The 20,300-nt window shown below is 44.3% G+C and overlaps 2 protein-coding genes across 4 annotated transcripts in view; both read right to left on the minus strand.

The window, feature by feature from the left end:
• Positions 1-2,348: 2,348 nt before the first annotated feature.
• On the minus strand, positions 2,349-10,001 carry Snrpe (small nuclear ribonucleoprotein polypeptide E). Of its 2 annotated transcripts, none has more exons than XM_052736973.1 (5): positions 9,874-10,001; positions 9,424-9,450; positions 8,343-8,405; positions 5,218-5,296; positions 2,349-2,562 (listed from the first exon to the last, which is right to left on the minus strand). In XM_052736973.1, the coding sequence occupies exons 1-5, from the start codon at positions 9,925-9,927 to the stop codon at positions 2,507-2,509; spliced, it is 279 nt and encodes a 92-aa protein (XP_052592933.1). In that variant the 5' UTR covers positions 9,928-10,001; the 3' UTR covers positions 2,349-2,506. The 2 variants fall into 2 exon arrangements, with proteins under 2 accessions (XP_052592933.1, XP_052592934.1); XM_052736974.1 differs by having other exon boundaries at positions 9,892-9,942.
• Positions 10,002-18,028: 8,027 nt separating this feature from the next.
• Zc3h11a (zinc finger CCCH-type containing 11A) overlaps positions 18,029-20,300 on the minus strand; it is a 29,913-nt gene continuing 27,641 nt past the window's right edge. For both annotated transcript variants that reach the window (XM_052736978.1, XM_052736977.1), the window contains exon 15: positions 18,029-19,994. In XM_052736978.1, the coding sequence (XP_052592938.1) occupies positions 19,736-19,994 (259 nt within the window). In that variant the 3' untranslated portion in view covers positions 18,029-19,735. The remainder of the gene's footprint in view (positions 19,995-20,300) is intronic.

The raw sequence follows: 20,300 nt of genomic DNA on the forward strand, positions 1-20,300 counted from the left end.
TTGCTGGGCAAAGGGTGTCAGCAAGCCTGACAACCCGAGCTGGACATCCAAGTTGTCCTCCAACCTACTCACATGGCTATGGCACTGGTACCTGCACTCACGCAAACCAAATTAAGCCAGATTACCAGTCTTCAATCCCCGGTCCCACATGGAGAACTGCCTCTCAAAAGTTGTCCTGGGTGCTGGAGAGATGTCTCAGAGATAAGAGCACTGGCTGTTCTTCCAGAGGTCCTGAGTTCAATTCCCAGCAACCACATGGTGGCTCACAACCATCTGTAATGAGATCTGGTGCCCTCTTCTGGCCTACAGGCAGAACACTGTATACATAATAAATCTTTTTTTTAAGATTTATTTATTATGCATAGTGTTCTGACTGCATGCATCCCTGCAGGCCAGAAGAGGGCACCAGATCTCATTACAGATGGTTGTGAGCCACCATATGGGTGCTGGGAATTGAACTCAGGACTTCTGGAAGAACAGCCAGTGTTCTTAACCTCTGAGCCATCTCTCCAGCCCCATAATGAACAAATTTTTATTATTATTATTAAGTTTAATGCTTCCTTTTTTTTTTTTAAATGCTGAATGCCGTTTATTGAAGGAGGGAAGAGGTCTTAAATACAGGCTTACAGCACAATGGGAGAACCCCGGAGGGCAGAAGTTTGCTGCAGATGTTTTACAATCTTGCATCTAAGCTGTTAACGCCCATTATGCAGGATACACAGACAAGGAACTTCCCTTAAGCATTCAGGAGGGAACCTGGCAGGGAATTAGCATAGGGAGGATATCAAGGTCAAGGTCAGCAAGCAAGGCAACAGTTACGCAAAATGGGGGCCATGGTCCTACAGGTCCCTTTTACTAAAAAATGAGCTTCTGACTTAGGTTGTGTGGGACGTCAGCAGGTCACCTTTCCTGTCATGGAGACGCCTGCCCAGGTCACACAAGCACTCTGTCTTAGGTTGGTGAGCGCCCCCCAGGAATTACCCGGCTCTGAATACTCATTATCATACAGCCAGTGTTCTTAACCTCTGAGCCATCTCTCCAGCCCCATAATGAATAAATCTTTAAAAAAAAAAAAAAAAAAAGTTGTCCTGACCTCAACATTTGAGCTGTGGCATGAGCATGTACATCCTCATCAAAATAAACAAAGGTGAAAAAAGAAACAAAAAACCTTGGGGGGGGGGCAAAAATAGGTTGTTTTGCTTGTGTTTGTACATGTGCCCCCAGACTGCCAATGGTTGTCTTCCTCAATCACGCCCCAACCTTACACTTTGGGGAAGTAGTTTTCATTGAACACACAGCTTGCAGATGTTGCTCCCAGGTTCCATTTCCACCTCCTAAGCACTGATACTATAGGCAGACCACCACAGGCAGCCAGCTTTCATTTGGTCCTGGGGTCCTGACTCCAGTCCTCATGCTAAATGCTTACCCACTGAGATATTTCCTTCCCCAGACCAAACTAGCTTTATCACTTGGGAAGGCTCTTTAAAGATAAGAGAGATCTTTAAAGATAAGAACAGGTATGTTTCTTCACTATGCTATTACATTATCTAATAATTTACCAGGTATCTGTGGGTTTTTCCCTAAACTACCAATCTCAAAAAGTTTCTTATCAATTTTTAGTTTGTTTTAAATGTACTTTAGCCGTATCTTATTCTCCGCCTATATTCAAACATTCCTCAGTCTGCTCTTGTTAAACAGTCTTGTTTTGCAACCTTGACCTTCAGATCCTCCTGCCTCATTCTCCTGCTACGAGAATGGCATGGGCCATCAAATTCTCAGACTTCAGTGTCTCACTAAGCGCTAAGCAAACAGAGCTATGAACATGTTCTCAACCTCTTGCACTTAAAAACGCTAGTGTTGCAGCACCGAGTGAGTGGGTTGTGGTGTTTGTAAAGCTGGGATCAGACCAGGGCCTCCTGCACGACAAACAAGCACTTACCGGCAACTACACTCCAGCCGCAGGCCATTAGAACCATGAGTTCACCCCAGGGAAGAAGCCGGTTTATCGGTCACCCCCTCAGCCTTTCACTCAGCACTAGCCGCTTACCTGTGCAGGCAGAATTCTCACTCTCTGCCTCAAGAATGTCCAGATCCGACAGGCGGTGGTGGCGCACGCCTTTAATCCCAGCACTCGGGAGGGAGAGGCAGGCAGATCTCTGTGAGTTCGAGACCAGCCTGGTCTACAGAGCGAGATCCAGGAAAGGAACAAAGCTACACAGAGAAACCCTGTCTCGAAAAACAAAAACAAAACAAAAAAAAAAGAAACCTTTCAGAAACCTTAAAATAACAACAGCTAGAAAAACCACTATGTCAAAGGTTTTTGCCACAGGAATCAAACAAAACTGTAATAAAAACAACCTCACAGCATTTATTGTCACCTGATAATAACATAAGGGCCACTAAAACAATATGAATAAATCTCGGACTGTGCTCCCAGCAGCAGACACCTTTAAAAACACTACATGTCCTCTTCAACCTCTTCAACTTCTCGAGTGCTTGCCAGTTTCTAGTTGGAAACACTCTGGAGCAGAGTAATATTGTCTCCTTTCAGCATGATCCGACCTGCAACAACAAAAGTTGTTAATAATCAGAGACAGGAAGTCATCGTTAGCCTCAGAATTTCCTTTTGAACAGTATTGTGAGAGTTCACTTATAAAAAAGCACGTGAACATTTTCAAGCATCCATACTTTGAAAGGTTCTCTACCAGGTCTACTGGCGCACACACACCTTTTCAGTAAGAACAGAATTAAAGCCACACAGTTTTAATGAAAACTAGTTCTTACAGCCTGAGTCAACTGAAAAGTCTTGATGCAGTACCTTCCAGTACAAGTTCAAGAGTTTTTAAATGAGGTGTCTGTCAGATTTGGGAAATGCAGTGTATTTCAATCCCATCTTCAAAACTGTTAGTAAATTAAGAAGTCCACCTTGCTGGGTGAGATAACTCACACCTGCAATCCCAGCACTGTGAGGATAAAGCAGGACTGTAGGGATACCAGCAGCCTGGGCTAGAGTGAGAGCACCTCCAAAGCAAACAAAACTCTATTTTCCACCTATTTAGCTTTGGTCCAAAAAAGGGTTTGGGAAAGGGATATCTGAGCTCCATCACTGATAAATGAATCAGTGGGCACTGACTACTTCTAACAAAAGACAAAATACCTCAATAAAATATCCTTGATTGAGATTCTTTGTTTCCTGGCTTTTTTTGAATTTCTCTTATGTGTGGAACACTGAGTTAGCTATGGAGCTTATTGCAAAGAGAGAGGACGTGACTCATGCACTTATGGAGCACAGAGTCAAACATAGAAGCAGTGATAAAGTAATAAACGTTTCACTACAAACAACATACCACACCCCACCTTTTCCAATCCAAGGAAAACCAAAATAAATTTGGGGTTTTGTTTTGTTTTTAGTTTGTTTTTCCAGACAGGGTTTCTATGTGAAACAGTCCTGGCTGTCCTGGAATTCACTATGTAGACCAGGCTGGCCTCCATCTCACAGAGATCTCCCAGCCTCTGACTCCTGAGTGCTGAGATTAAAGGTGTATGCTACCACTGGCTGGCTAAATTTTGGGTTTCTTAGAGAAAGCTCTATTTGATCTGAGTTCTGAAGACACAGGGAACAATATATGTAAATGCACTTGGTGGAGTCAGGTGTGAAAACAGTGTAGCCCTGTAACACAATCACTAAGGAAAATGAAGCAAGGGGATCTGAGTTCAGGCCAGCCTGGGATAAACAGGAGATCCAAGTCAAACAGGAAGTGGGGCAAATGTGCAGGGTTAGAACTGAGAGGAGACAAGCATGGTGACACTGAGAAAATGGGACAGTGTGACACATGGTGAGAAGACAAAGTCAGGTCAGAAGGTTCTTGCAAAAACACCAAACATTTGTCCTTTCCTAGGAAAAATAGACAATCAAGAATATTTCTTTTTCTTTTTTGGTTTCTTGACATAGGGTTTCTCTGTGTAGCCTTGGCTACCCTAGAACCAGCTCTATAGACCAGGTTGGCCTCTAACTCACAGAGATCTGCCTGCCCATGCCTCCTGAGTGCTGGGATTAAAGGTGTACACTGTCACCACTCAACTGGCAAAGAAGAATTTCAAGTGAAAGTTAATAAAGTCAGACACGGTGTCTCAAAAGATGACTGAACTCTGGAGAGCAACCTAAAGGGGATGAAGGAGGTGCAGAGAAATTGTAAGCTTAATGGAAACTGCCACTCAATCAGGTGGCAAACACAAGCCAAGCTAAACAGAATGCAGGAAGTGAATTTGGCTCCTGATGTGCTGATTTGGAAACATTCATATGGAAGCGCTGAACAGATTCAGAGAAGAGGCTTGGACTAGACACATAAATATGTTAGTCAGTGTACAGATCAGTAACTAAAGCCTTAATGTTATTAAGTACTTAGGGAAAAAACTGTCAAAAGAGAGCTGGAACCCAGCCTCAAATATTTAATGGCTGAGTGGAAAAAGATAAATATACAGTAGTCTAAAAAGAAATAACCAGAGCCGAATAAGAAATACTCATGTACTAGATCACAGAACCAAGGGATCCAAGTGTTTTAAAGGAGGAATCAACTGTGTCAAATCTGTTTAATGCTAAACATAAGGGAACACCAGTAATGACCATAAGCTTTAACACCATTAGCTGGGCATGGCACTTGGAAGGTGGAGGCAGAAGACCAGCCTGGGTTACATGCGATCCTATCAATAAACAAAACAAAGGAGTGGGTTAAGGAATTAAGTGGCAGAAGATGACTTCAAAAGCAACCTTGTAGCTGGGCAGCAGTGGTACATGCCTTTAATCCCAGCACTTAGGAGACAGAGCCAGGTGGATCTCTGTGAGTTCAAGGCCAGCCTGGTCTATAGAGCGAGATCCAGGACAGCCAGGGCTACATAGAGAAACCCTGTCTCAAAAAACCAAAACAAAAAACAAAAAACAGGGCTGGAGAGATGGCTCAGTGGTTAAGAGCACTTGTCAACTCTTCCAGAGGTTCTGAGTTCAATTCCCATCAACCACATGGTGGCTCACAACCACATGTAATAGGGTCAGATTCCTTCTTCTGGTGTGCATGAAAACAGAGCACTCATATACATGAATAAATAAATCTTTAAAAAAAAAAAGGGCAACTTTGCAAATTTAAACATGAATTCAGCTTCAGACCACTCAAGTCTGCTAGCTAAGTAAACAAAAATCTGTAAAGCCAATTGTATTCTTACCCAGTTGTTTCCTTGACTTTGTTTTAGAGTGAATTTCTTCTGCGTCATCTAATACGAGGTTCATGTACTCATCAAAGCCCTGGAAAGTCAATTGACAAGTCATTTTTATGTAAACCACATCCAACCATTCTAAAAGAATAACCAGATCCAGAAATACCAACTAATTCTAGAAGTTTACCACCCCCCACCCACACACACACTGATCTTTCAGTTCAAACACCAAAGGACCTACTTATTTACTAACTTATTTTTATTCTTTTAAAGGTTTTACCTTCATTTTTTTATTCTGTGTATGTATTTGTTTTTGGGTGGATGTATGCACAAAAGTGCAGGTGCCCAAGGAGGACGAGGCAACTGGATCCAGCCACCGGAAGTACAGGCAGTCAAGAGCCATCAAATGTGTGTACTGGGAACTGAACTGGGTCCTCTGGAAGAAGAGCAAATGCTTCTATCTGCTAAGCCATCAAATAGCCCCTTATTTTTGAGATGGCATCTCATGTGGCCTATGTTTACCTCAAACTTTCCATGTAGCCAAGGATAGCCTCCAAACTCCGATCCTCTTCTCTCTCTACTCCAAGAGCTGGGATTACAGGTGTGTGCCACCATGCCTGGTCAAATATGACATGCACAACTCTTGGGGCATTTTCAAAAATAAATTTTGGGGGAGGAGGGTGGTGGTGCTGAGGATTAACTCAGGGACATCCACACATGGTAGGGAAGTGGGTTACCACTGAGGTGCATCTCTAGCCTGCCTCTTTTTAAATACCAAAGAAAGCTGGAATGGGATCCTAAGTACTTCTTCATTCTTTTGGACTTACACATTCACTAGATATGCCAGCCAGATACTTTATCTTTTTATAGCCTACCCAATCCAGTGTGTGTGTGTGTGTGTGTGTGTGTGTGTGTGCGCGTGTGTGTGTGTGTGTGTGTGTGTGTGTGTGCGCGCGCGCGCGCGCGCTCTCTCTCTCTCTCTCTCTCTCTCTCTCTCTCTCTCTCTCTCTCTCTCTCTCTCTCACTGCTCTTTCCTGGTCCTCACAAGCACTACTTCCACAAACTACTGAGCTTGTTTGCCACCTGGCAAGGGATTACTGATGGACACCATCTATACAAAATAACTCAATATGCTAACAACACTCCCAGAAATATTTTATTTTTCTTCTAAGCAGTGGGTAGCTTTGGAGGGGGGGACTAGGGAAAAACTTCAATTGGTAAAGTACTTCCAGTTACAAGGAAATGAGTTTGGATTCCTAACTCACAAAAAAAGCAAGGCACAGTGGCACACACCTACACTTAGTTCTGGGCAGACACATGAGGATTTCTGGGGTTTGCTGGCCAATTAGTCTTGTCAAATCCATGAGCTCCAAGCTCAGTGAGAGATCTTGTCTCAAAAAACAAAACAAAACAAACAAACAAACAAAAAACACCAAAAACAAACAAACAAACAAACCCAGAAGATACCCAATGTTTACTTCTTGCACACACATGAATATGTACATCCATGCACCCCACCACAAACAAAGTTTTCCAGGGCTGAACATGGGTAGTGCATGCCTGTAAATCTCAGGAGGCTGAGGTAGGATCACAAGTTTAAGGCCTCACCTGGCTACACTTGGGAGCCCATTTTCAGGTTTCCTAGTGGCTTTACTCAGCAGGTCTGCATAGAGAGGATGATTGAACCACGGGCCTGAGTGCAGGTGTCTGAGATGGTCTGCACTTGGCTATGCTGGGGGGAGGTCTTTTGCTCTGCCCCTTGGCATTTCTATAAATACCCTAGGGCAGAGACAGTCGGGGCCCTGTTGGAATGGGTTCCAGGCCCTCTCAGGCCATTCCTGTATTTTCTATCTTTATCTTCCCCTCTAAATCCTTCTATTTAATACTTCCTACTGCTCCTACTCAAGAGCACTCTGGAGAAATGTGGGGGTGGTGAGTAGCTCCCCCACACTACACAGCAGTACCTTACCTCAAAAATAAAAACAGGGCCAGAGAAATGGCTCATCGATTAAGAGCACTGGTTGCTTTCCCTGCGGACCAAGGCTCAGTTCCTAGCACCCAAATGGCAGCTCACAACTGTCTGTAACTCTAGTTCCTGGTGATCTGGCACCCTAATACAAACACATGCAGGTAAACACCAATGCATATAAAAATAAATTTTTTAAAAAATAATCAAAAACTAAGAATGTCCATGGCTCAGACAAAAGGATTTCCAAGTGTGAGTCTCTCTTAAAGACTGCCCCACACAAAGAATCCAGAGGCCTCGAGATGGCACAGGGGTGAGGAGCACTTGCTGCTCTTGCAAAGGTTTGGTTCCCAGCACCCATATGTGGCTCATAATCACCCATTTTCAGGTGAGCCAATGACTTCTGACCTGTGTGGGCACTAAACATGCGTGCACACATGCACACACACTCACATACACACCATTCATAAAAATAAATCTAAAATAACAACATAAAATTGCTCAGTGGTAGAGCAGGCACTTAGTATTCAAGAAACCCTGGGTTTGATCCCTGGCACCACCAGAACAACAATAAAATCCTAAAACCAACCAAACAACGAACACTGCTTATGGCAGCCTGCTCTCGAGTCTCCGTTAAGCCTACCGGTCCAATCAGGAATGACCTGGTCCAGAATGAGCCCCTGCATTAGACCCACCTCCTCTGATTTTGATTTGCTGTTGTTGTTCCCTCTCCTCACAAACTAAGTTCTTCTTAAAAGTTTAGTTCTCCCTCCCCTTTAAGAAAAGAACTACCAGGTCTGGAGAGATGCTCAGTGGATGAGAGCCACTGACTGCTCTTCCAGAGGACCCAGGTTCAACTCCCGGCACCCACACGGCAGCTCACAACTTCCTGTAACTCCAGTTCCAGGAGATCCACCCCCCTCACACAGACATACATGCAGGCAAACCCCCAATGCACACAAAACAAATAAAATCTTTAAAAGAAAGGAAAGAAAGAAAAGAACCATCTAAACCTATCAACAAGAGCAAGGAAGGAGAAGGGCTAAATAATGTGGGCCCCAAAGAGCTTTCCTTGGTTGGGTCCTTGACTTCTTGTATATCGCTCTAGCTGGCCATCTTTTGAGAGATCTTTTTCTAATAAATTGAGAAAAATAGCCTGGGTACTCACAATAATACAACCCTCTATCCGCATATTCACTTGTTCATACAGCCAGACCTGAATCCGAGACCTCTGAAATAAAAATAAAAATGTTTTTAGAAATATAAACAGACCCACACCATTACTTTGGTTCCACAACAACTTACAAAAAAAAGTTCCAATGAATATAAGCCAAAAAATATAACTAATTAGTCTACATCTAAGAACTAGCAACTTTGGTTAACTTGCTGAAAAACACTTTTATTTAATAAATGCTCAAGACAGGGCTGTTCAAACTAATTTTCCTACACTCTCAAGACTTAATTATTGTTCCCAGCATGAATACAGTTACAGTTAAAATTTGTTCACAGCATGGCACAAACACGTTTCTATCGCTCAAGCCCTTCTTAACAAAATCCAGATCCAAAATGGAGTGACTGCCGCCCCCTCCCTTCTCAATTTTCCTTGTCACACATGTAACCTCAATTCTGGCAACTGAAAATTACAAAAGGTTAAAACTATTTTTCATTTGTGTTGTAACATTCTAAAATGAACATTGTTAAAATCTCTCCAAAGGTTGCCGGGTGGCTATGATGCACGCCTTTAATCCCAGCATTTAGGAGGCAGAGCCAGGCGGATCTCTGTGAGTTCGAGGCCAGCCTGGTCTACAGAGACTGATCCAGGACAGGCATCAAAAGTACACGGAGAAACTCTGTCTCGAAAAACCAAAAAGTAAAATAAAATCTCTCCGAAGAAGAGCATTTGCCATTAACTTCTCTGTATCTAACGTTTCCTTCTTTTTGGTTTCTTTTCTTCATTTTAAGTCCAGCTAAGGGAAAAACAATATCCAAATGGCATTGTTAGGTTTCCCGACATAACCTGTGAAATTCGTGATTTTGTTCTTTCAGAGTAACGATGATTGTGTACATGCTTGAGTCAGGCACAGACGTACATCATTTTGTTAATTAGCGCTTTTCCCGTAACCTTATTCTCAACTGTGGTCCCCCCTCATCCTGAAGCACAGGATCAGAGAAGTCGGCACAAACAGCCAAATAAGCGCAACTTTCATTTCAGTCGTAGTAAGGAAACAGTTAACAAGTAACTTACGTACATTTTGCAAGTATCTGAAGATGAGGTTCTGCACCACCGCGATCAAGGAAAAAAAAGTAGAGATTCTGCTCCCAACCCTCACCTGAGGGTCCAGCGCCCTAAGGCCAGGCCTGGCTACACAGGCAAGCACTAGCGACCACCTGGATCATGCACTCGGGGTGCCTAGAAACTCTGAAGGCACTTCCTCCTCATCGCCCTCGTTTCTCGGAACTTCCTGGGGGCCCACATCCTCCTCGCCCACTCCGCCGACCCCGCTTTCATTCAGTGGTACACGCCCGGCACGGCCCGCCCGAGCCCGCCTCCCGCAGCCCTTCAACTCCGCGCGCTTTCCGGCCACCTCGGCCGCCCCGGGGCCTCACGGGAAGCGGCCCGCACCAGGCTCCCCCGCTCCCCGGCCGCGCTCACGGCGTCACGGACCCCAAGCCCAGAGTTCACACGCAGCGTAGGATACGATGGGCTGCACCATCACCTTCTGCACCTTCTGGCCCTGGCCGCGGTACGCCATGGTGGAAGTCACAAAGACCACACGGGTAGGAAGACCGCCTGGGAAAGCGACTTCCGGAAGTAAGACCTGGAAACGGAAGTGCACAGGGCCGTAGGCGACCCGGGCGGTCCTGGGACATGCCTCTCTAGCCACGGAGGCGCTTTTTCTCTATGCTTTATAACCTCCGCCGGCCGGCCTCCGAGTTAACCGCTCTTTGAAGTCGAGGTCGGTCCTACAGCGCCACCTGGAGGTAGGCTGGCGGCGCACAGGGGCTTCGGTCAGGCGCCTGCGCAACGGTCGGCTTGCCTCTGCCTAGGTGCTATTCTGAGAGCTGTTCTGGAATGTAGGCCTGCGAGCAGTATCTTGTCCAAAACCATCTGCACACATCCCTTATTCGCTCTGGATTGCCATGCCCGAAGCAGTGGTGTCGCTGTGGTTTGCACCAATAACAGATTCAACTCTCATCACCTTTATAGAGAGTTACTGTTGAGGTGGTAACTGAAGATGGCAATCTATCTAGCTTGAAAGGGCTGAGATCGGCTGGCTGGGCTCAAATCCCTCTCAGAGTTGTGCGACCAATGACAAGTCATTAGGCCCTAATTTCCATGAAATGAAAACTAATTAGTTTTGAGACAGGGTTTCTCTGTGTAGCCTTGGCGTCCTGGACCTCTCTCTGTAGATGAGGCTCGAACTCATAAGAGTTCGGCTTGCCTCTACAGGCGTGCGCCATCAGCACCTGGCTGAAATGGAGAGTTAAGTGCACTTTCTGCAGGGCTTGTGAACGTAATAGTGCACAAGGGTTCCTTGAACTATATGGGATTTGCACGCACCTGTAATCTCAGCCCATGGAAGGTGCTAACAAGAGTATAAGTTTAAGGTCATTTGCTAAATAGTGTGTTCCAGATCAGTCTAAGACACATGAGCCCTTCTTTCAAAACAACCAAAATAATCCACATGGGGTTAAAACTGATAAATTTAAGGTAAACTGGAAATGTAAGCCAAAACATGCATTTTGCCAGGCAATGGTGGCACATGCCTTTAATCCCAGCATTCAAGAGGCAGAGGCAGGAGGATCTCCGTCAGTTTGAGGTCAGCCTGGTCTACAGAGCGAGATGCAGAATGGGCAACAAAACTACACAGAGAAACCTTGTCTCAAAAAACAAAACAACCCCCCCCAAAAAACCCACATGCATTTAATACATACTCCTAGGGCCCTGGGGAAATGGCTTGGTAGGTAGGACCAGAATCCAAACACCAGCACCTGCTCAAAACCTGGACACAGGTGGTACGTGCCTGTAATTCCAGCTCTGGGAAGGCAGAGACAAAAGGATACCTGGGTTTGCTGGCCAACTAGTCTAGCTTAATTGGCAAGCCCTGGGTTCAAAGAGAGACACTGTCTCAAAACTGTGAAGAGTGATTGAGAAGGACAATTGATGACATCCTTTGGCCTCCACATAAAATTATTTCAAATAAATCCTAGTCCACTTAGCACCATCGCTTGGCGTCACCCAGAGCCGAGGCTGCCCCACCTTACCAGAAAGTAAGCAGAGTGGCTTATCAGGGAAAATATCAAAATTCAAAATGCAAAGTATGTTTTTTACTGAATCCATATTACCTTCACATCATCTTTAGGTTGAATTGATGATCAGTCAGGAGCTGTCTAGATATGTGGACAGGTTAAAACTTGTTCTCTGTAAAAGCCCGCCCCTCCCTTTAATCCCAGCACTTGGGAGGCAGAGGCAGGTGAATCTCTGTGAGTTTGAGGCCAGCCTGGTCTACAAAACGAGTTCCAGGACAGCCAGGACTATTACAGAGAAAGCCTGTCTTGAAAAATATAAATAAGTAAATAAATAATAGTTAAAAGAATGTATCACACTCCAAACATGAGAAAATGTCCATATGCAGAGATAGATTTACTGATTTCAAAGACAGCAAGGAGAGAACACAGGTACCCATTCTATCGGAAATGCAAAGATAACTTTCTATTTGCTTTTGCATTCTCTGATTTTTAAACTTTGGTGACGTGAATCCAAAAACAATCCTTTGATTATACAGCTCATCAGAAATGTTGTATGATTTTTCTTTCTTTTTTTTTTTGGTTGTTGTTTTTCAAGTCAGGGTTTCTCTGTTTAGTCCTTTCTGTCCTGGAACTCACTCTGTAGACCAGACTGGCCTCGAACTCAGAGATCCGCCTGCCTCTGCCTGCCCAGTGCTGGGGATTAAAGATGTGTACCACCATCGCCCGGTGTATGATTTTTCTTTAAAAAAAAAAAAAAAAAAAAGATTTTGCAGGGCCAACAAGATGACTCGTCAGGTAAAGTGGTGACCTGAGTTCAGTCCCTGGATTCTGTGTAAGGGTGGGAGGAAGAACCAACTCCTGGAAATTGTCCTCTGACCTCCACATGTGCGCCATGCATTAAAAACCATACACTTGCCGGACACTGTGGCGCACGCCTTTAATCCCAGCACTCGGGAGGCAGAGGCAGACGGATCTCTGTGAGTTCGAGGCCAGCCTCGTCTACAGAGTTCTAGGACAGCCAGGGCTATATAGAGAAACCCCATCTTTAAAAAATTAAAAACAAAATGAACACTTCCATGCATGTGAACACACATTATAAGTACAAATAGGGTGTTCTGGACTTGGTGGAGGGCCGTGGACCTTTCCAGGGGTTTTTGATTGGTTCTGTATAGTTTCTATTTGTCCTGTTATCCCGTGTTTACTTAGAGACCAGTGTCCCTACTGTAAGTCTTCTAAATTTATATTTTATTTGGTGAACTAGAAGTCAGTAGAATTTTCCTTTTTTTCATACCCACATTAGAATCAGATCATCTATTTTTAAAAACACTATTATAATTATTGTTAAGACACAGTTTCTCTGTGTAGCCCTGGCTGTCCTAGATCTTGCTCTATAGCCCAGGCTGGCCTCGAACTCACAGAGACCCACCTGCCTCTGCCTCCCAAGTGCTAGGATTAAAGGTGTGCGCCACTACCGCCCGGCAACATACATGTTTTGACTTCAATTTACAACTTGTTTACCAATTTTAACCCCATGTGGGTTATTTGTTTCACCTCCTGGCCTTGAAACTGTAATTGTTAAAGGTAGGTAACTACCTGGATTTTATTCTAAAACTTTGTCATTGTGTTTGAAAATTTCCCTAACAGCTAGGCACGGTGGTGCCTTTGATCCCAGCACTCAGGAGGCAGAGGCAGGCAGATAGATCTCTGAATGCAAGGCCAACCTGGTCTACAAAATGAGTTCCAGGACAACCAGGGCTACACAGAGAAACCCTGCCTCAAAAAACAACACCAAAATAAATTTTAATAAAGTGCAGAATGTCATTTTAAAAAAAAGATTTATGCGGGGCGGTGGTCTCTAATCCTCAGAATGTCATTTTATATACTGTATTTGCTGATATATGAATGAATGTGTCACAATTCAATGAATATATTCAATAATAGAAAATTAGGCAAAACCTTGGTTTCTTTCACATTGCAATTAATCATAATATCCTTGTAAATCTTGAGATTTTCATGCCCCTCCTGATGTCTGTAAAATATGCTTGAGGAGCACTAGCTCAAAGAGAAATACTCCTGATATAATTTGATTGACATGCTGTTTCATGTGTCTCTCACACTCATGGGCTCAAATTCCTTTGTAGCCAAAGCTGGCCTGGAACTCCTAATCCTCCTGCCTCTGCTTTCTGATTGCTGGGACTACAGGCATTCACCACATTGCCAGCCACTTCCCAAATAAATGTTTTAAAGACCTTAGCCGGGCGGTGGTGGCGCACGCCTTTAATCCCAGCACTCGGGAGGCAGAGCCAGGCGGATCTTTGTGATTTCCAGTCCAGCCTGGTCTACAGAGCGAGATCCAGGACAGGCGCAAAGCTACACAGGGAAACCCTGTCTCGAAAAACCAAGACCTCTCTGCATTTAGGTGAAGTTCTGCTTCCCCTGGAAGCCTCACAACTTTTTGAGCAGCTGGGGCTCAGTGAAAGCATGACAAGGCTGTTAGGGAGTTGCAGGGCAGCGCAGGAAAGATCAGCAAGCCCCGAAATGAGTCAAGAATGACTCCCTCAACAAACATTTGTTTCTCCTGGTACGGACTCAGCTGTTGAAGCCCCACCCCCTAGTACTGCAGCTGTGTTTGAAGACAAGGCGGTTCGTTTCTGTTTCTAACTATTTGTTATTTTGAGACAGGGCTGTTGAAGAGATCATTAGGATTGTATGGAATCTCCTGCCTGGGACTGAACCTCAGCTTTCTGGTGTCCTTAGAGGAGAAAGAGGGGCTGGAGATGTAGGTCAGAGCCGAGTACTTGCCTTGCATACTTGAGGTCCTGGGTCCCATGCCCAGTCAAACAAAATCAAAACAACAAAGACAGCCCAGAGGCCTCCATTTCTCCATGGGAACAGAAGGCCATGTGAGATCACTGCCAGCAGCGACCCACAACCAGAAAGAGCCACACTAGAAATACCACCGCCATCTAGCTGGCCAGGCCTTTACTCTCAACTGAGACATCTGTTGAGCTATTCAGTTTGTAGTAACATATGGCAGCCTGGGGGAACTAATGCACCGATTAGCCAGAGACTTTCAAGACAAGTAAAGCTCTGTCTTAAACATGCCCTCTTCTCCAGGGTCTTCCGCATGCTAGACAAGCATGCCACCTCTGACCTGCACCCTCAGCACTTCCCGCTCTGCGAGGGAAGTATTGGTGAACAAGTTTTTGGAGAGGGACATTGAGACAGGGTCTCTACATAGCCCTGGCTGTCCTGAACTATGTAGACCAGGCTGGCCCTGAGCTCACCTGCCTCTGCCTCCCAAGTGCTGGGATTAATGGTATGTGCCACCATGCCCAGCTGGCAAACAACTAAAATAGAGAGTAAATGAAGAGTATATGCCTAGTGGATAGACATCAACCTTGTTTGAAGAAAAAGGAAGGTTTGGGAAGAAGCAATCCTCTTAGGTAGGAGGCCACATAAACAATAACGAAGGCAGGGACTGAAGAGATGGCTCCCAGTTAAGAGGACTCACTGTACTTGCAGAGGACCCAGGTTTGGTTCCCAGCACCCACATGCTAGCTTACAACCACTCCTAACTCCAGCTCCAGGGCATCCGGCACCCTCTTCTGCACCAGGCATGCAAATGGTGCACAGACATACATGCAGGCAAAATACACACATTTAAAAAACAGGGGGTGGTGGTGGTGGTGGTGGTGGTGATGGTGGTGGTGGTGGTGGTGCATACCTTTAATCCTAGCATTCAGGAGGCAGAGGAAGATAGAACTCTGAGTTTGAGGCTAATCTGGCCTACAGTGAATTCCAGGACAGCCAGAGCTATGTGGGGAGACCGTCTCAAAAGAAAAAAACAAGCCGGGCAGTGGTGGCGCACGCCTTTAATCCCAGCACTCGGGAGGCAGAGGCAGGAGAATCTCTGTGAGTTCGAGGCCAGCCTGGTCTACAAAGTGAGTTCCAGGAAAGGCACAAAACTACAGAGAAACCCTGTCTCGAAAAACCAACAAAAAAAAAAAAAAAGAAAGAAAAAAACAACTAACAGAGGCAGAGGGCAAAAGACAGGATCCCTGCCTGAGGGCTGGGGCATTACCACGTATATATACAAGCATCACTCTGTGTTGTTAAAGGTGAGGTGTTGGGAAGTGCTTGCTCCACATGTTCAAAACCCTGGGTTCAAATCCAGTACTACATAAACCAGACATGGGAATGCCCATCTGTAATCCCAACATTTCAGAGGCAGAGGCAGAAGGATCAAAAGTATAAGGCCATATGAGACCCTTTCTCAAATAAAAGTAAAATAAGAAATAAAAACTAAAACTACTGAACTAGAGCTACTAAAACTCTAGCTCATTCTTCATTTTGTCTGGAGTATTATCTACCTAAAATGTCTATGTAAAGCTGGGCATGGTGGTCCATACCTTAAGCCCAGCAGGATTAAAGAGAGGCAGCCTGGTCTACAAATCAAGTTCCAGGCCAGCCAACTGCCCGTAACTCCAGCTCCAAGGACTCTGGTGATCTGCTGTCCTCTGCGGGCATCCCCACACAAGTGGCATTCACACACACACACTCGTTCGTGCACGCACACTCACACACATCCTCTCAAAACTGCTTAAGTACTTCAAAAGCAGGAATTTGACTTAGACTCATCTATCCTTGATGACCAAAAGTGTTTAATTAGTGTAAGTTCAAATTGCTCTGTGCTCCTTCAAGGGAGGGGGCGGGGAAGACTCCCAAATACTCGGCAGTCAACGTCAACACATCTAACGTTTCCTCCTGGTGGCTTTTCTAAAGGTGACCCATTTCCTTTGAGCTCTCAAAGCAGACAAGTGACTGCCCCATCAGGTAAGGGTCTCTGTTTCCCTGTCCTTCCACTAAACAGTCTTGTTCAAGTTAAATGTTTCCCTAATCCGTTTAGTTCCTTATCCTTCACGCAAAACACCTTTCTAAAAGCTCTCTTTTCTAGCTCCCTTGACTGCAGACCTGTAAGTTCAATGGACTAGTTTTACTGCTAGCTGGGAACAAAGTAAAGACTTAAAAAAAAAAAAAAAAAAAAAAAAAAAAAGAACCCCAGGATGGAGGCAGTAGTTTTAATTTACCACTTTTTGCTCACTGCCACACTCACTCCATCTTAGGAATTAAATCTAACCAAATACAGATTAACAATAGGCCTATTCAGTAGACTTCTGAAACCTTTAGTAAAAAAAAAAATAAAAAAAAAACACCAAAAACCAAAACAAAACAACCAAAGACCATAAAATCCTATATTGCTGCTTGGGAATCAAGGCAGACTTTTTTGCTCATTTTACTACAGTGTTAAGGGTTGAACTCAAGTCACCAGGCTTGGTGGTCATAAATCACTGGCTCTTTTATTTATTAGAAACTTGTTTTAGGGGCTAGGAGCATGTGACACGGCACAAGCATAGGGAGTCAGAGGACAACACAGTTATCTATCTTTGTTGGACGCTGGTTGCCAGGATTATGAGTCAAGGGCCTTTCCCAGCTGAGCCATCCTCTCTCCAGCAGCACCGCCCCCCGACATCACTTTGCAAATTAAAAACCAGCTGCAGGGTTTGCGATGTAGCTCAGCACCAGACTCTGGGGTCAATCCCTAGCACCACACGAACCAGGTGTGGGTCATCTTTCATCTAAGCACTTGGGTGGTGGAGGCAAGAGACTCCAGAAAGGCAGGTCAGCCTGAGCTGCAGAAGCTGACCTACACACACAGTTGGGCTTGAGAAGACTGACCCTGGAAGCTAGCAGTGGCCTTTCTGTAGATTGTTTCAAAATGGGTGCTCAGGACCTGTTATTATTGATGTTATCTAGTAAGCACAGATTTCCTTCTGTTAAACTGCCAAATTCAAGGGCATCACACTTAAGTAACTGCAGAACTATTCAGATGAAGTGAAGCAATAGTTTCAGAACGGGATCCCAGGAGTCTGGTCCACATAACTCAAGCTTCGTGTGTGAACTGCAGTTAGCTCTTTGTGTTAGCCTTCTCTCTATGGGAGCTCCCGAGACTGGCAGAGATGAGAATGCACAGAGCCACATGAGAGATGCTATTGTTAAGGTCAGAATTTCACAGATTTTAATCTTGTTGTCTTTTCATTTTTGGCCTGGAATTCAGAGACCCTCCTGCTTCTGCTTGGGATTAAAGGCATGTGCCACCACATCTGGCCTAATCTTGAAAAAATATAAACTGTAAAACTATCTCCAAAATTTGGGGCAGAGCTAAGCTGCAACATTTGATCTATGACCATTAAGATATGTACATGAAGAGTTCATTCAACTTGATGGGACCTTTTGGGGATATGTGGGGGACAGCACTAGGCTGGACCAAGCCTCATGGACACTAGGCCAACGGTCCACTGCTAAGTTATAGCCTCAGCCTGGGGACTATTAGGATACTAGGAGGTTACTAAAAATTCACATGTATTTTTGTAACAGTAAGAAGTCAGTATACAGATTGAAAAACCTGTACTCTTCTAACTAAACATTTTCTTCCATCTTCATGCTCGAAAATCCTCAATCACTGAATATTAAGATCACTTTTAAACCTGCCCTCCTTTTAAAAAATAGCATCACTTAAGTTATAATGATAAGAACTAAAGATTTCCTATATCAGTTTTATTTAAAACACAAATAAGTATTTCTCTTTCGGTAATGGCAAATGGTTCAAATAATGTTGAACGAAAATCATTGACTAATACAGGGCATTAAATATGAACAGACTTTCTTTTAAAGCAAAAGAATAGAGGATATATACAAAAGGGACCTACAATCTATAGGTCAATTCAAAAAAGGAAATGTGTTTATAAAATGTGTGGTGAAAGCAGAACATTCCACCCCTGCTTTGGAGAAGGGCTATCTTACAACATTCAGTCAGCTGAAGATGGATTGGTACAAGCGTCTATACATAAATTTCAAGTCATTTTTGTATGTGCAGAATCATCCAGATCTTCCCAGACTGAACGGGCAGTCCTGTGGCTTTCTTCCTTTTCCATATTCCCAGCAAGGCTACATGAACTTCAACTCGTGATGAGCCGCTTACAACAGCAGTTCCTTAGGAGCCAACATGACGACGACGGGCGGAAATCTCCAGGATTTCCCTAGGAGAAACAAACTGGCCGCCTACACAAAGTTTCACAATGAACAAGTCTTTCTTTCCGCCTTCCAATTCTGTACAGTGTCTCATTTCAAGACTATTACCCTCATCAGACTTGTTCCTTCACAAGTCTAAACCTTGAGGTGATATGAAGACCAACATCAAGAAAAGAAAACTCAATCCGGAAGTGAAGAAACTGGGGGTATCCAATACACCCCAGAGCATCTCGCCATCCCTGCGACAGCACAGCCCAGTGTACTGCTCCAGTCCGGAGATCAATACTGGCAGCTTGAATGAGGTTCGTTTTTTTTTTTTTTCCCCCTCCTCCCATGGTTAAAGCACATCAAATAAATACTAGGCAAGAGGAGTTTCCTGGGAGAGTTAGAAATTATAAAATTTACCAATTTTCTGTCTCTGTGATAATTCAATGCCAGTAGGAGAAAGGTATTGAAGAAAAGGGACAATTTTCACACTAAAAAAAGAATTTCCCTAGTCATGTCACCATCTTATAAAGAATCCAGGGAATCCCAGAAGTAGAAAATTCGTTTCAGGGGACCCCTGAGGCACTTTAAAGCCTTTAAAAAATTACAGTAATAATAAATTAGCTATTGCTCTTCAGAGGCTTATGGAGCAGCTAATGCAACAGGACCGGGTCCAGAGTTCTGTCCGTATCTCAGGTTCTCGAGCCGCTCGGCCCTCTTTAAAGCTTAGACGAATCTCCAAATACCTTTAAAAAGACATACAATTTAACACAGACGGAGTGGGTCTTTTGTTTAGTGGTAGCATGACATTTGGTCCACAATGGTTAGCAGCTGTCTTCATTTTCAACTCTGATAATCTTAAGACAATACATAAATAAATACAGCAAAGGGAAGATCGCCCACACTGACAAACGCCTCAAGGAGCCACTGAGTTCTCTTGCACCATTTCATTGGGAGCTCAGTCTCGTGTGGAGAGAAGGGCATTACAGAACTTTCTTCTCAAAGATACTAAACAATGGCATCAAATGGACAAACAGTCATCAAGGGATGTAAAGATCTGACCCCAGGGGAACCAGGACACACACGGGTACTTCAGAGGTATACTTTTGATTTGGGCAAAATTTGAGACTAAAGAAATGATCACCTCAGGCAAATGTTAGAATAGATGAAGCTAAGTCCAGTTTTGGTGATGGGTTTTTTTTTTTTTCCTTTAAAGCGTCCTCACCATCAGCTTCAGCTGTCAATCATCTCTGAGAGCTCAAGCAGAAGGTCGTCTTCATCTTTGCCAGGATCCAAGTCAATCTCAGCTTCTAATTTGCCTCCTGAAATTTCCCATATTAGTTTCTCAAAATCATCTTCCACAGAGAGTGGAGGCTTCCCTGTTGAGGCAGAGCTCAGTCGGCGAGGTTTGGATGCCACCTGGGATGAGGAAGGGCCAGATCCTTCTGGGAGCAAGGGTTCTGAAGAGGACTGGGTTGAAGGCAGCACCAAACTGTAAGTGGAAAGCAGACTGTTAGCCCAGCAGTGCCCTTCCTCCATGGTTCAACACTGTTTAAACAGTTAACCACGGTTGGGCGGCCCCGGGGACAGCTAGTGAAAAGTTGTTATTGTTTCACTAACTGGGAATCCAGTACCTTTTGAACTTAGCCAGGTATTTAAAGTATCTTTCAACAATAAGGGCAAACATCAACAGCAGTGCTGAAGAGGAGCAACCTCCAATTTCATGCTTATTTGCCCTCAGTGTGGAGTTAGCTTTAGAGGTAGCTAACCTGTAAATGTTCAGTGACTTTTCGCATTT

The sequence above is a fragment of the Peromyscus californicus genome, unplaced genomic scaffold (assembly GCF_007827085.1).
Source record: "Peromyscus californicus insignis strain IS unplaced genomic scaffold, ASM782708v3 Scaffold_14__1_contigs__length_90479793_seg_2, whole genome shotgun sequence".
NCBI lineage: Eukaryota > Metazoa > Chordata > Mammalia > Rodentia > Cricetidae > Peromyscus > Peromyscus californicus.